General features: G+C 40.6%; 1 protein-coding gene and 1 pseudogene across 3 annotated transcripts in view; both read right to left on the bottom strand.

Moving 5' to 3' along the window:
- The window catches only part of ZFYVE26 (zinc finger FYVE-type containing 26), a 65,248-nt gene that overhangs the window by 48,267 nt on the left and 1,144 nt on the right, over positions 1-15,837 (bottom strand). Inside the window, exons 3-10 of one of the 2 annotated variants that reach the window (XM_084866277.1) lie at positions 13,958-14,036; positions 8,768-8,857; positions 6,171-6,693; positions 5,679-5,809; positions 4,756-4,920; positions 4,528-4,616; positions 3,474-3,637; positions 1,098-1,298 (exon numbers count right to left, since the gene is read on the bottom strand). In XM_084866277.1, coding sequence (XP_084722403.1) covers positions 1,098-1,298; positions 3,474-3,637; positions 4,528-4,616; positions 4,756-4,920; positions 5,679-5,809; positions 6,171-6,693; positions 8,768-8,857; positions 13,958-14,036 — 1,442 coding nt within the window. The remainder of the gene's footprint in view (positions 1-1,097; positions 1,299-3,473; positions 3,638-4,527; positions 4,617-4,755; positions 4,921-5,678; positions 5,810-6,170; positions 6,694-8,767; positions 8,858-13,957; positions 14,037-15,837) is intronic. The other variant, XM_084866278.1, reaches the window with a different exon arrangement.
- Positions 8,889-12,315, bottom strand: LOC311611746 (putative ribosome biogenesis protein RLP24; annotated as a pseudogene). The gene is made up of 2 exons: positions 12,298-12,315; positions 8,889-9,814 (listed from the first exon to the last, which is right to left on the bottom strand). The product of its transcript is annotated as a putative ribosome biogenesis protein RLP24 (transcript).

Below are 15,837 nucleotides of genomic sequence, written 5' to 3'. Positions count from 1 at the left end.
AGAAGAATAAGAGACTCCTCATCAACATCTTTTCATGATTTGCAGAGTTTGTACGTTAATTAGAAGTACAGCTCACTGAACACTTGTTATTTTGCTTCTGCTTTCTAAATATTTCATTACTCTTCATCTCTCACAAGCACTCCAGCATACAGGCTTCTTACTCCTCAATTCTATTTTCACTCATTGTTACACTGAAGAAGATCAAGGGCTATCTAGATCGCTTAAGAAAAATACTCACTGGTCAAAAATGACCATGCTCAGAGAAGAAGGTCCATCCTAAAGCTACAAGAGAGAGAGAACTGACCAGCAGTCACACAAGGCAAGTTAAATGTTGTTAAGTTATTAAGAAAAATGAGAGAGGATAGGAAATAGGTTCTTTCACATTGTAGCTGCGATCCATGACACTGACTTAGAGCAGGGATGGGGATTGGTCCTTTTTTCTGCCAAGGGCCAATTGGATATTTATAACATCATTTGCGGGCCATACAAATTTATCAACTTAAAACCCACCTGCTATATTCAGTCAAACATTTAATTAACTCACCCCCAATGCCTTGGCAGGGCGAGACAAATGATTTTGTGGGCTTTATACAGCCCGTGGGCTGGACATTCCCCACCCCTGACTTAGAGGCTGCATTTAAAAAAATATATCATAAAACAGAAAAATAATCAAGAGTGTGCTCTGAAAAAAGAGAGAGAGAGAAAAAAAAAAGAGTGTGCTCTGTTTGGAAGGGTAAATATATCATTTCTCAAAAGTTTAGTTTGTATATCATTCATCTACACATATACACATACAAATTAATACCTAGGTGCAAACTGAAGTATGATGTGAAATGCTATTTTTATTGCAGATTATGGGGGGAGAGGGGAAGCATTTGGAAAACAACGCACCAGGTGATCAGACTCCATTAGAACTTATGCAAATCACTTGCTTTCTCCGTGTCTCTTGGATTAACGAAGGCTGATTAATGGATGAAATTATTCCTGGGCATATTAAAACCAAAGGCCACCTCCTCCATCCTGGTGGGAAAGGGTTCCCACATAAAGAACTCTGTGGAACAGGTTGCATCAGGGCTCGGGGGGAGGGGTTTCTGTACCTGAGGAGACAGAATCATTCCCTGGCTCTGCAGCCACAGCCAGGTCTTCTGAGAGACTGTCTTTGCATTCCTGGCACTGGGTGTGCTGGTGTGAGTTCACACACAGGGCATAGATGGCATACTTCATGGCACAGAAGCTCCGGTAGAGTGTCAGGTTCTGGCACTGGCTCAGGTGCTCAGGGCCCGGAGCACCCGCTGAATCTGAGTGGGAGAGAGGAACAGGCAGCACTTCAGAGCTGGTTCTTTGAGGACGCAGCAAGCACAGCCGGACTAGAGACGCTGCATTGCGCTCTCCTTTCCACCAGTTTGATTCTTGTCCCTCCCCCAGGCCTTTTCCTCCACAGCATCAGCTTTCAGTCCTCTCCATTTCCTCTTTCCCACTGGCCTCCCTCTACATGTCTCTAACGCAGCCCTCATGGCTATTTAACAAGTCTTTTCCTTATATTTCTTAACATTTTGTTCTTCTTTTTAAAAAAATTAAAACTTAAAGTAAATGTTTAGAGGAGGAATGGGGGGGGGGGGGTTAAAAGGAAAAAATATTTAGTCTATTTAGTGCCACATTATTCAAGATGGAGGCTTAAAATTTGTATAGATTGAGTAATGAGAGCAAAGGCAACAAATTTTTTTGGGGAAAAAATTGATATACTTTTAAAAAATACATATTTTATTGATTTCAGTGAGGAAGGGTGAGGGAGAGATAGAAACATCAATGACAAGAGAGAATCATTGACTGGTTGCCTCCTGCACGCCCCCTACTGGAAATTAAGCCTGCAACCGGGAACTCCTGGTTCATAGGTAGATGTTCAACCACTAAGCCATGCTGGCCAGGGGAAAAAATGGTATTTTTAAGAAAGCACTGAAGCAGACATCATGGGGAAAAAACACAAATGTTGTTGAAATTTCCTGTACTTAATAGTTTATAATTTCTCACTTTAAAAAATTGAGAAGAGGGCATCATAATCTTTTAGGGTCTCTAAACATCTTAATCTGGCTTGAATCCCTTTCATAGTCAAAGTACAACCTTATCAAAAAAAAGGCATTAAATGTAGCAAATCAAAAAAGAAGAAAATATCATTCATTATATTACCAGCTAAACACAACCATTAACAGTCTGCTTTAACCCCTCTGATAATTTAGCATATATGTGTGCATGTTGTGTGTAATGACATTTTCTATAATATTTAGTTTTCCTACTTCTTAAAAATAAATGATAGTATAAGCATTTGATTATGCTTCTTTATACATTGCATTTCTGATGGCTGCACATAGTTCTACCTTGGCAGGGCACTGCAATAGTTAGGAATGCTTTGCTATTAAGATAGTGTATAGGCTTCCTAGTAATTACTTCTTATCGAAAGCTCAGTTTTGCTAAAGTCAGGGTAAGAAATAGAAAGAGATCAATATTGTTCCATGCCCCTGGCTCTACGTGGCATTACTGTCCAGGGCCAGTAAGTGGCTCCTTAAATTTTATACCCAAGATGCCTCTCTTGCCTCACCCTAGTCCCAGTCCTATTATTGCTCCTCTTTCACCTTTTATAAGTTCTAAGTGTGTCCTGCTGGGTCACCAGGGACCAGATTTAAACCACTTATTTGAAAGCCTTTTGTACTTGTATGTAAACAGAAAGTTCCAGTTCCTTTAGGAAATCTGTTAATCAAGTTTCCTACCTTCCTGGAAAAAAATATAGAATGTAGTGACACTGGTTTTCCAGTTAGTGGTACATCCTTCCTCAAAGTCAATCTAAGCGATTCCTAGGCTGAGCAACATCTACTGCCATATGGGAAGGTGTGTTTCTCTCAAAGCCAAATGTCCCAGGCCTGTTGTGACTACACTATGGTAACATTTTTGAGAGCAAAAGAGCTTGTTAGTGGGGACTTTAATTTTAAGCAAAGATCTAAGATTAAAACAAGACTTTGCTATTGTTTCGCGCAAGTCTTCTAAACTGCTTTATGTGTTCAATAGAGCATGAGGGAGCTATGGGAAGGAAAGAGGGTAGACACAACGTGTGCTGTGAGAAAGCGTATGAGGAACGGAGAGACTCACCAAGAGTTGCATAAATATTGCCAGAGATAAATGCTGCAAATTCAGAGAGCAGTTCCTAATTCTGTTTCTTGGCAGAGGGTATCCTAATGGTTCTTGAGGTGTTCCAGAGGACAAGGTTCCTACGAAACTGTTCTCATAGGGTTCCCTATACCTCACCCAGAGAGGGGAGGCATATTCCTACACCTCATGATCTCGCTGGGACAAACAGCACTAATTTAGAGGCACCTGCTAGCCCATTTTGACAGATTATACCTAGATAAGTCTTTGCTGAACGGAACCTGGGCAAGACTGTCCTAAGAGGAAACCATGCCCCAGTGACTCCATCACCGACTTACCGTGCTCTTGCTGGGGCTCCTTGGCGGGCACCTTCTGTAAGAGCTTGAGAACTTCTTCCTCCCTGAGAGCTGGCAGGTTTGTGAGGTGATGGAGAGAGTAGAGCACTGAGTGGCTGTCTCCACCGTGTAAATGACACAAGAGGTCCCTCTTTGGTATGGGGCTGCTGGAAGGAAAAGATGGGAGGATGGGAGGAGAGGCAGTTTATAAAACTTCTCTGAGAAAGACCATTCTCGATTCTCTCTTTCTCTTGCTGTCTGGCCCATAACACAGGTTTCACTTACCCAAACACTACATTTTAGTTGGTCTGGGATACAGCAGAGCATTTATTTACTTTCTGGGAAGTACATCCATAAAATCAGCTCTACTCATCTAGAAAGGCCCTAGAGGGGGTCCAGTAAAAGCCTGCAGAGTAAGCTTCCCAATTTCTGTGCTCTTCCCAGCTCAGAAGCGGCACAGCTTCTCTGCTTTCCTCTGAGTAACGGCCTCTCACTACTTCCCATTCTGCCTACTCTACTTCAGGAAGCATGGGGGAAGCAGGTGAAGAACAGAACAGGAACCCAGTTCTGGGGAAGTCCTGAGGCTAATTTATCAGGGAAACATTACTGAATACAGTGTGATCGGGATAACACATGGCGAAGAATGTGGGCCACATTACTGTCACTTTGGGCATGTCACCTCTGGGCTTCAGGTGCCCACCTTTAAAATTAGGATAATATTGGTAACTACTTCATAGGAGTACTGTGAGGCTTAAGTGAAATCATCCACATAAAGAGCTTGGAGTTATGCCTTGCATATAATAAGTGCTCAGGAAATATGAGCTATTGTTCTTTATCAATGTCATCCTTAAATTATCCTCTAGTTATAACCTTATGGCTATAGTGAAAATAATGATTACTTATGTTTCATTCCTGGATTAATAGTTGGAATAATTATGAGTTGCTGGTCAACAATGTCAACTCAAACCGTTAAGTGGAAGATGTGTTGAAATTGGTCACATGCACAGAAAACAGGATCAAATGTGGCCAATGGTGGGAAGACTACACAGGGCTGTACCTGCTCTGTTGCACACACCACTCCAGGACCTCCAGGTGAGCCCACAGCCCATTGCAGGCATCCCTGAGGAGCTTATCACCACCCTGGTCCTGTACGGACAAAGAAAGAGACGGTGACTCAGGCATCTGGGGTCAGAGACCGTAATGAACTCCAGGACCTCGCATTCTGCCTCAGCCCAAAGTCCCTCAGCACTCATTTCTGAGCAGCTCAGGCTGCAGAGCAAGTTACCTGGGTCCTGTGGAGTGTCTGCAGCAACCTCTTGGCTGATGCTAGGCTCTGGCAGTGTGTCCAGCCCAGGAGCACAAGCAGTCGACTGAGAGGCCGGAATTCTCTATCCAGCAGGCAGCCAAGACTTGGGAAGTCTTCCTCTTTCAACAGTGTCAGTGCTGTCACCTGTAAGTAAAAGGAGGCTGCTGTAGACAGTTACATGGATTTGCTGCTCGTTAGGGGAAGAAGCTTTTGGGCATAGCAGGGAGGTTTCTGACAATGACAGAAGAAGCCACTTGAATAAAAAAAAGTCCATAAAACCTCTAGACCAGGGGCCCTCAAACTTTTTAAAGTGGGGGCCAGATCACGGTCCCTCAGAGAGCTGGAGGGCCGGACTATACGAACTACTAATTCCTACTGTAACACCTCGGCTGCGCTCACTGCCCAAAAAACCTGGCGGGCCGGATCAGACTCCTCTGCGGGCCGCATGTGGCCCGCGGGCCGTAGTTTGAAGACCCCTGCTCTAGACCATAAGCTCTTTGAAGGCAGGCACTGACTTCCACAGTACAGGGCACATAGGATGAGGTTAACAAATAACTAATGGAATAAACTGAAGCTCAGCAGCAATCTGGGAGAAATTTAGAGTAATTAAATTCCTGTCAGCTAGACAATACACTGTTACCACTGTCTTTTCTTCCTCGCACCCTCCGTAAAGCTTACAAGAATCCAACATTGTAGTTCCTGCTAAAGGACTGCAGCTCTAATTGTGAACGACGCTGGTTCTGGAAGACTTCTTCCCCGGGACTGTGGGATGGACAGAACCCAATGCTCACCACTGACTAGACTGCTGTGTTGGGTAAATGAGAGGGAGAGAAATGAGGAAAGAAAGAGCCTGTGGAGTCCCTGGGTACCTCTGTGGTGGGAAACATTTACGTCTGACCTACCAGGATCTGCTCGAGGAAGTGCTTGCTGTTGCTCAGGCAGTAGAAATAGGCCAGTTTCCAAGCCTCGGCCGAGTCGGGATTGGAGAACAAGGCTAGCATTGCCCGCTCGGGATCTAGATGATCCGGTGAGACTGAAAATCAAACCAGACAGGGTCACTGGGGGACCAGAGCTCTTCTTTCCTAAGCCCATTGGAAACACGCTTTTAAAAACTTAAACCAGGCTTCCTGTACTTCTATATTAAAGGCCCTTTCCTTCTCTCAGGAGCTTCTAAAAAGCTCTTTGCTGCTATTGTAATTACTTTGTTTTTTTTCCATCACCACCCCGTCCTAGACTATAAAGTCTGTGCTTTTAAGAAAATGCCTCCCCCTCTTTTGCTTAGCCTTTCCTGTTAGACTCTGAGGACCATGAAAGGCCTCAGCCGAGGGGAACGCCAGAGAGGCGGGGCACAGTGGGGTTTCCAGCACACAAGGGCAGCAGCAAAGGGAACACACCTTCTCCCGACGAGGCCGCCTTCAGTGACTTCACTGCGGCCTTCTCTGCATAGGCCTGGCCGTACAGGGAGAGCAGGCCCCGTCCGGCCTTGTGCAGCAGGCAGCCGAGCAGCCGCTCCTCCTGCAGGGGACTGCCCTCAGTCCTGCAGGCCTCCAGCAATTCCTCACACAGGAGACGCAGCTCAGCCCCCAGCGGCTCTGCAGGGCAACGCAGAGTCCGCAGGGCTGCGTAGATGGCCTCCACGTCCCCCAGGGGCCCAGGGGCGGGGTCCTGCAATGCTCGCAGTGCCTTTCGAATGCGGTTCACCAGCGCCTTCTGCAGAGGCCAGCCACCAGGGCCGGCGCCATCGTCTTCCCTAAGCAGAAGGTCCAGCAGGGCCTGCGCTGGCTGGGGAGCCTGGCTCAGAAGACCCAAGAGCACAGAGACAGCTTCTGAGCTGAGCCGAAGGGTCCAGCTCTCCGGCCTTCGATTTTCGTCAAGCACGGGGTCTGCGGGGTCTTGTGATAAAGCCTCATACAGCTCCTAAATAGAGGATGAAGAGAAGGGATGCATGCTGAGCATGTCTAGGATGTTATCACCTGTATGCCTTTATGTTTCCTCTTTTCAGTGTGTGTGTGTATAAAACAGTAGCTGTAGCAAACACTTCTGCAGTAGTTACTACATGTCAGGCCCTTTACACAGAAAAATAAACCTTAAGAGGAAGACACTACTATTATCCCCATTTTACAAATGAGGAGAATGAGGCAAAGAGATGAAGTCAATTGCCCAAGGCCTCTATGCTCAGACTTGCTCCTTACTGCTTCCAAAATGTGCACTGTTGCTCTAAATCAGGGACTACAAACCCAGAGGCCAAGCAAGTAACAAATGCGTATGACACTATGCCGAACTCAAGGCATTTAAATTCAATTTTTAAAAGAACATTACACACCCTGGACTGTGTGTCTGTTGGTTGGAGCATCGTTTTGTGAACCAAAAGGTAGCAGCTTGGATTTCCAGTCAGGGTGCATACTGAAGGCAAACGATCAATGCTTCTCTCATATTGATGTTTTTCTCTCTCCCTCTCTCTTTCTATATCTCTCTCTCTTTTTTACCTTTCCCTGCCTTTCTCTCTAAAATCAATTAAAAAAGTAAAATAATAAAGAAAGAACAGTACATATCAGTTTTAAATCTTTGATCTAAATCCTAGTCCCAATATGTTCAACCCACACAACTCTCCCTTTTTATTGGGCTTTCAATGTACTCACAATTAGTACCACATGGTTTACAATTGTCTCAAGTGTCTGTTAGTCCCTCCTCCCTGACTAGACTAAGCCCTTAAAGGCAAGTTTGACATGCTCGCTCTATAGCCTATAATTTGTTTGCAGGGTGGGTGCAGAGGGAGAAAAGGGGGTGCTTTAATGCCATGCCTATGGATGGTGCTCAGGGATGCTTCTTCTTGAACTGCCTCCAAGGTGGGAACAGAACCATGAGTCCTTGACTTAATATAAGTGAAAGCATGTACTTTAAATCCTACAGCTAATGTGTCTTCGTTAGCTGATGGTAGAATGATGAAGAAAATAAGTACTGAGCCTCAGAGCATACCTCAGGCACTCAAGTATAGATCTAATTAAGATTTAGTTTAGCCCTGGCCTGGTGGCTCAGTTGGTTAGAGCGTAATCTTGATATGCCAAGGTTGTAGGTTTAATCCCAGGTCAGGGCACATACAAAAAATCAAAAATAAGTGGAACAACAAATAGATGTTCTTTTCTCTCTCTCACCCTTCTTCTCTCTTTCTAAATCAATAAACAAAAACTAAAAAAACCCCACAAAAAACAAAAACAAAAAACAAAACAAAAACAGACTTAGTTTAAATCTAGCCCCAGACAATGTTAACTCTAACACATTCAGTGTAGTTCTTACAGAACCACGTATTCAACAAAAATTATTTTCTGGGATGGAACTGGAGAACATCATGCTGAGTGAAATAAGCCAGTCAATGAAAGAGAAACACCACATGACCTCACTTATTTATGGATGATAAAGAACATTATAAACTGAAGAACCAAAAGATAGATATAGAGACAGTTAAAGCAACAAGCAGACTGTCAAATTACAGCGAGGAGGTTAGGGAGATCTGGGGGAGATAAAAGATCAACCAAAGGACTTATATTCATACATATAAGTACAACCAATGGACACAAAACTCTGGGGAGGGAAAGGGGGGGAATGGTATATGTACAAAGATAATAATTTAATAAAAAAAATTTAAAAAAATTATTTTCTGTCTCCCTTCACATTCCTTACCATATACTGGTAGAAAATTCAAATACATAGTTTAAATCCAAATTATATATTCCTTTTACATGAAAAAAAAACAAACACTTTAATTCATAGTCATACTTAGTACTTCTGGATAATACACCTCTGAGAATTCTAAAATCAGTTAAGTTTATTCTAATCTTAAACTCCCCTCAGAGGGGCCTCTATCTAGCCTGGCTTTGCCTGAGAACAGAGCACACAGCCAGCATCTAGGAAACCTGTCTCCGCCGGATCCCTGGGAGCTGAACTGGTTGAGTAACTGTGACTCTGGGCAGACGGCTCCCAAGCCCTCTCTCACCTTGAGAATGTCCTCTGGAATGTTATCTTGAAGGTCTTCCGATAATAAAAGAAATTCTAGCTTTCTCCGGAAAACAGCTGGGAGTGACTTCTAGAAAAATCATAAGAAGGAAGCACAGTGATTAAGCATATTCCTTAGTTAATAAATTATAAATACTTCAAAAATTTTATTTTATGTATCACTAGCCCTGCATTTTTGTCACCAGTTATTACATAAAGACTATTTGATACCATTATCCAAGTGGCATGATCATCTTCTGTCCACAATTCACTTTGTCTTTACAGAATTTTCATGATTTACATACATCTACTAGCGAAGGTTTAACATGAAGATGCAATCTATCATCCATAAAATCTGATGTTTTGCAGATATTAATGTAGAAGAGATGTATTTTTAGTCACCTTTTTATTTGAGTCACCTCATGTTAAAAAATAAATCAATAACTTAGAGGTTCTAAATCTCTCATGGAGATTCTCCAATGTGCTCATAGAAATGGTTAAACAGTAAGACTGCCAGAAACAACTGCCATGTCCACAGCCTCTTGTAGTTTCTGTACCACTTTGTCTGCCAGCGGCTTTCCTTTGCATGCAAAAGGGGCCTGGCGGAGATGTTCGTTTTGCTTGACTTCCTTGATGTCCTGAGCTTTCTGTAGTTCTTTATATTTCTTCAACCTACTCTTTATAAATGTTGCTTGATGTCTCTATTTGATCTCTTCGACTCTCTTCAGTGCAGTAATCATTTCATTCCACAGCTCTCATGGCTATTTGACAGGTTCATTTCCACATTTTTCAAATTCAAATGGATTATCCACTGTAAGCTCTTTATCCGCTGCTTTATAGAATGCTTTAGTCCACTTGACCTTGAAAGAATTGAGCTTCTTTTTAAAGTTTTTATGACACTTGGGCTTACAGAACCTGAATACCTTGCAATTGTTGCAGATGAACATCATGCGTGGCCGGGGTATATGGGCCCGAAATAAAAATAACACTTCTTGACCTCTCCAGTTATTTTTATTTCTGCTGTTTCTCTAAGATAACCATTAAATTCCTAGAAATGTGTTGAGATACTTTTCTTTATAAACAAGACAGATAAACTTGGATGCACACCCCTCTTAAATACTAACACTTAAACCTCACACTGGTCAGCCTCAGACTCCAAGGTTTGCTCATTTCATGGGACTTTTTCTTTTTAAAAAAATATATTTTATTGATTTTTTACAGAGAGGAAGAGAGAGGGATAGAGAGTTAGAAACATCGATGAGAGAGAATCATCCATCAGCTGCCTCCTGCACACCTCCTGCTGGGGATGTGCCCGCAACCCAGGTGCATGCCCTTGACCAGAATCGAACCCGGGACCTTTCAGTTCGCAGGCTAATGCTCTCTCCACTGAGCCAAACCGGTTTCGGCTCATAGGACTTTTTCTGTCACCTGAAGCCCTTCTCCAAGAACCTCCCTTGGGGACCTCGAGAGTATTATGTTAAGCAAAACAAGCCAGTTGAAAAAAGACAAGCATCACATGATCTCACTCATATGTGGAATCCAATGAATAAAATAAACTAATGAACAAAATAGATCCAGAGACATAGAAGCATGGAGCAGACTGGGATTTCAGAGGGAAGGTGAGGGTGGGTGGGAAGAGATCAACCAAAGAACTTGTATAACTCACGGACCCCGACAATAGGGTCATGAAGGCCTGGGGAGGGTACGGGGATAGGCTAGATGGGGTCAATAAGGGGAAATAGGGGACAAATGCAATACTTATAACAACTAATATTAAAAAAAAAAAATAACCTCCCTTGCAGTGATCAAAATACCCAGTTATGAGTAAGCATGTGAAGGTGTGAACCACATCATCTTCTTTGGTCCAAATCCTTGATTTGGTATTATTATAAGTTGGAAAACAAAAGGAAACAGAAAGGATCTAATGTTTATTAAACACTTATTATGAGCCAGGTACTGTGTGCTATGTTTAAAAAAAATCTCATTTAATCTCTAAATCAAACAAACCTGTGGGAGAATTAGACATTTAAAAAAAAAATCTTTACTAAAGAAGAAGTGGTTAGCAAGTACTTTCCAATTCCTTCAAGCATGAAAAGGAAAAAGTGATCCCAGTGTTTGCTAATGACACTCGCCATGTATAAAGGAAGAGAAAGCCTCTGCTTCTTTCGGGACTAACTTGTTTCACATTTACTTCCCTTCACCAAGTTCTTAAAACTAAAACTATAGTCTCCCTTTTCTCCAGACACAAATACAAATAGATCAAGCATAGAAATAATCTTGACAAACATAGCTTTATATTAGAGACAATTATAAATCATATAGTTGGTTAAAGCTTCCAGAAGCTGGGTTTTATTGAAAGGTCTTAAACCTCAAGGCAAGAAGTACTTGTAGGATTTTGTGGGAGGGGAGTTTACAACACAAGATCACACTTATTTTATTCGTGCCATTCATAAATCACATCAGAGGCTAACATGATCTGGCATGTTCTTGGTTCAAAATTCCTATTTCTTCTTACCACACCCTTCTCTAATGCACCTATGCCATCTGAATGCTTGCATAACACTAGTGATTGGAAGCTGGAGAAAATTCATGCCAGAAAGCAAATATTAGTGCTTCTACTGAGGACTAAAGGGAAGGAACAGGTAAGATGTGTAGACAGCAGCCCTTAATAAAAGAACAAATTCTCGTTAAGATTTTAGAACTTTAATCTAGAATTCTAATTAATTTATATTTTATTTCACTGGTGAAATTATATTATGCATATGCCTGGCCATAAATGACTAACATTTCTAAAACAAGCAAGAATTTGTTTCATGTTTCTAAGCACAGACTTTCTTACTATAAAAGCAAAGCACTTAAAAAGAACTATTAATACTGTGGTATAAGGGCATTCAGGCCATTTCAGACCATGCATCTAAGCATGCATACCAAATGTTTTCTAAGCCTTTTTTCCACATGGCAGACATGAACATTTTTTCCATGCCAATTTGTTTACCACCCAATTTTCATAATGGCATTTTACAAACAGATGAGTCCATGCTGCATTGGTCATGGGTGTTGTTTCCAGCTTCCCTCTATCAGAAGCAGCATGGCAGTGAACATTTCTGCAGTTACTCATGTAGAGATAAATCACTACAAGATATAAAGGAGAGGGAAAATGGAATCGTTTCAACTAATAACTACAAAGGAAGCTTTTGGCAAGAGGTGGGAGACTGCAAAAGGACAGGCCGCCAGCTACTGCCGGGAAGATGAAAGCCACTCCAGGATAATGGCTGGCCTTGAGGAACTACTCCAAGAATTCACTTGAAATCTTAGTCCTTGCATAAAGTTTTAAAATTCTCTGAGGTCCTTGTTTAAAGTTTAAAAGTCCTACAAGGTATTGGAACCTTATGGACTGAGGGAACTTCGGTGCTGGCAAAAGCAAGAACAGCCCTGAGTCTGTGCTAAGGACCTGGTTGAGTTACGTGCCCATAAAATAAGCAACCGATCAGCCATAAAGTAAGCAAATACCCTTCAGCGAGAGTAATTCACCTGGTTGATAAATTCCATGTTTGTACTGGAAATATCCTTAGTAACAATAAAACTATTTTTTTTCTTTTTCTATTTGAAGTCACTATTAAAGATTTTAGATCAAGTTTTTCTCTTTTAAATCTGAATCTATAGTCAATTCTTAATTAGCCTGGGGTTATTTTTCAATTATGCTTCTCTTTTTTCCTCCTAGTTTTTTCATCATTTCTTTTTGCAGACAACTGGCAAATGGCTGAATAAGAAATATATTTAGATTAGTAATTTCTGTTACTTTTGACAGTTCTGTGGAGAGAAGGGTAGGGGTGAAGTACAACTGGAACTGAAGACAAAATTAATTCTGATGACTGATGGGAGTAAAGAAGAAAATCAGGCTAAATTATAGTTATTTACAAAATAGAACATATAGGTTCTTACTTTTAAGCCCATAAGGCTAAAACTAATATTGAGGTGGAAAAAGCAAAGGAATGGGAATTCAAAATCAGATCTTGGTTCCAGCTCTAATTTTGCCAGCTTCCTGGTATGACCTTGGGCCAGTCATTTTTCTTCTGAATCAGATTCCTCGCTTGAATCTTAAAATCTGAGGTTTAATAAAAATTGCCTCAGAGAAATACCTTTAATGGATATCAATTTCTTTTTTCTTTCTTTCTTTTTTGAATCATATATGCATGTTTATTCCAATACTGCTGGCAGTATGGGAGAGCAGCAAGTCATCCATAAAAATCTGCTCTGCAGCTCCCCAGAAGTCATCTGCTTAGTACATAGAGTAGGACAAATATTACACGGGAAAATATGAGTTATAGGTATGGGGAAGTAGGGATTACAGGCCTGGGGAGGTAGGAGGCTGGGGTGGGACTTCACTGTTTGGGCAACAAGGTTGTTAATCTCTCCATGAGAATGGACCGAATTCCAAGGTTGACTCTCAGGTAGTACGGTACACCAGAAGGTGGCGGGTTCCATTCCTGGTCAGGGCATGTACTCAGATTGCAGTTTCCATTATCAGTCAGGGTGTACTGGAGGCAACCAATTGATGCCTCTCTCTCTCACTCTCTCTCTTCCTCTAAAACCAATAAAGTTAAAGTTAAAAAAATAAAAAGGCTTTTTATGGCAATTTTTCTTTTTGGGGAAAAAAAAAGCACACTTCCTCACAAGTTTCTTTCAGGATTTATTTGCTCACTTTGTTTTTATATTTGGTAAGTTATCATTCAATTCATGTTAATTACTAACTTATTAATAATGAGGTTTAAATCGACAAGATTTCACTGGCTGGGCTAGTGAAAATAAGGTTTTTGGAAGAACAAACAAGTTTCAACACAGTCCATTCTCTAATACTTGGAAATTAAGAGAGTCATATGTCACTCCTGACCTTGTCACTTTCACCAAGTTCTGCAAAGCTCTGTTCAGGCACAACTCTCACGATGATAGTTAGCAGAATGGTATCACCTCAAATGGTATTACATGCTAATGTTATGTGAGTGAATTAATGAGTGAATTTAGGTAAGAAGACATCAATAAAAATGTAAGCCATTCTCACTGTCAGTACAGAGAGAGGATATTACAAACCTCATAATAAAGGAAGTAACAGACAGAAGGGAAACCTCATAACTACTGCCAAACTGTTCTCAGTCTCTGCCTCAGGAGAAAATCTGAAATGAAACCTACTTACTTTTTCTTGGGCAAACCATTTTTCCAGTACAAGAAGCCAGACCCAGGCTAATTTTTGAGGGTTGATGTCCTGTCCACATCTGAAAAACATAAAAAGGAAGAATTTCTAAACAAAGAATTTCTACTGACTTTTTCTCTTTTGCCATCTATGATTTAGATTTCAATGCTCAGTCTATTTTATTTTATTTTTTAAAATATCTTATTGATTTTTCACAGAGTTGAAGGGAGAGAGAGGGATAGAGTTAGAAACATCAATGAGAGAGAAACCTCGATCAGCTGCCTCCTGCACACCCCCTCCTGGGGATGTGCCTGCAACCAAGGTACATGCCCTTTACCGGAATCGAACCTGGGACCTTTCAGTCCGCAGGCCGACGCTCTATCCACTGAGCCAAACCAGTTTTGGCAATGCTCAGTCTATTTTAAACCTGAACAGGCAAGATGTTCTAATGATAAAATTTTCAAATGTACATGGCAAATCAATAAAACTAGAATCAGAATAGAGCTAGCAATTTTCATAAAAAAGAAAAAAAGGTCTTAAACCTACCTCTACCTCCCTATCTAGTCTTTATTATTTTTAAACAAGATATTACATAGAAAACCATAAAAGCAAAGATATCTAAAGTATATTCTTGAAAACAGAAACTGAATCAAGTGGTTTTATAGAAAAAAGGAACTTAACAAAAATTTATTTCTAACTCTATGCTACAAAGAGGGTTACAGGAACTCAAAAGCCTTTCTTTGATATTAGTAATTTAAATTAGACAGTAATAGGCTGGAACACAAATTTTAAGTACTATATTAACATATATATAGGGTGGGGCAAAGGTAGGCTTACAGTTGTTCATATGGAAAATAATATAATAATTAATAAATAATATGGGAATAGACTGTTTCACATACTCACAACTATAAACCTTCTTTTGTCCCCCATATATGTTAATACAGTACTTAATATAACATAATTGCCAAAGTAATGAAAATTGAGGGAAAAACTGAATAGTACATTTAATTCTTATACCATTAGTTATTAGCACTGTCAGAAAGAATTTCATTAAATATTTAGATAGAGAGCAATAGTTGTCAGTGGGCAAGGAGAGATTAAAATACAAAGAGGTATGCTCAGGGAGTGATGGAATTCTTTTGAGGTGATGAAACAGTTGTGTATCTTGATTATAGAATTCTTTTGTGGTGATGAAGTAATTGTGTATCTTGATTATAGTTACATGAATATCCATATGAATAAAGTTGCACAGAACTACACACATAAAAATGAATGCAGATCAAATCATGGTGAAAACGGAATTGTCTAGTTCAGCGTTTTTCAACCGCTGTTCCGCGGCACACTAGTGTGCCGCGAGATGTTGCCTGGTGTGCTGTAGGTGCAGACAAGACAAGAATTTTATAATTTTTCACTATTTTGTTTACTTAATATTTCATAATAAAGTAATTATAAAATACTTTCTTTGTGTTTATTTGATTCCTATTCAAGAGAATTACTTTATATATAGTCAATATAGGCACAGAGTTAAATTTTTTAACATTTTCTAATGGTGGTGTGCCTCGTGATTTTTTTCATGAAACAAGTGTGCCTTTGCCCAAAAAAGGTTGAAAAACACTGGTCTAGTTAACAGTCATTACCTATATTAATTTCCTGGTTTTGCTATTGTACTATTATGAGATGTCACAACTGGGGGAAGCTATTAAAAGGGTACTTTTTGTATTATTTTTGCACTTCTTGGGAGTATAATTATTTTTTTAAAAAAGCTTTAAGTGATTTCACTCCCAGTAGTTTTGAAGTGAATTAATTCACATCAATTTCATAAGTCAGAAGAGAATAGGGTTTTTTTGGTTTGTTTTGTTTTTTGAGGCAAAGAAAATGCT

This window comes from Pipistrellus hanaki, assembly GCF_964339955.1.
Source record: "Pipistrellus hanaki genome assembly, chromosome: 1".
Lineage (NCBI taxonomy): Eukaryota > Metazoa > Chordata > Mammalia > Chiroptera > Vespertilionidae > Pipistrellus > Pipistrellus hanaki.
Note: the sequence above shows the minus strand (reverse complement) of the source record. Positions and strands in the feature narration are given on the sequence as shown.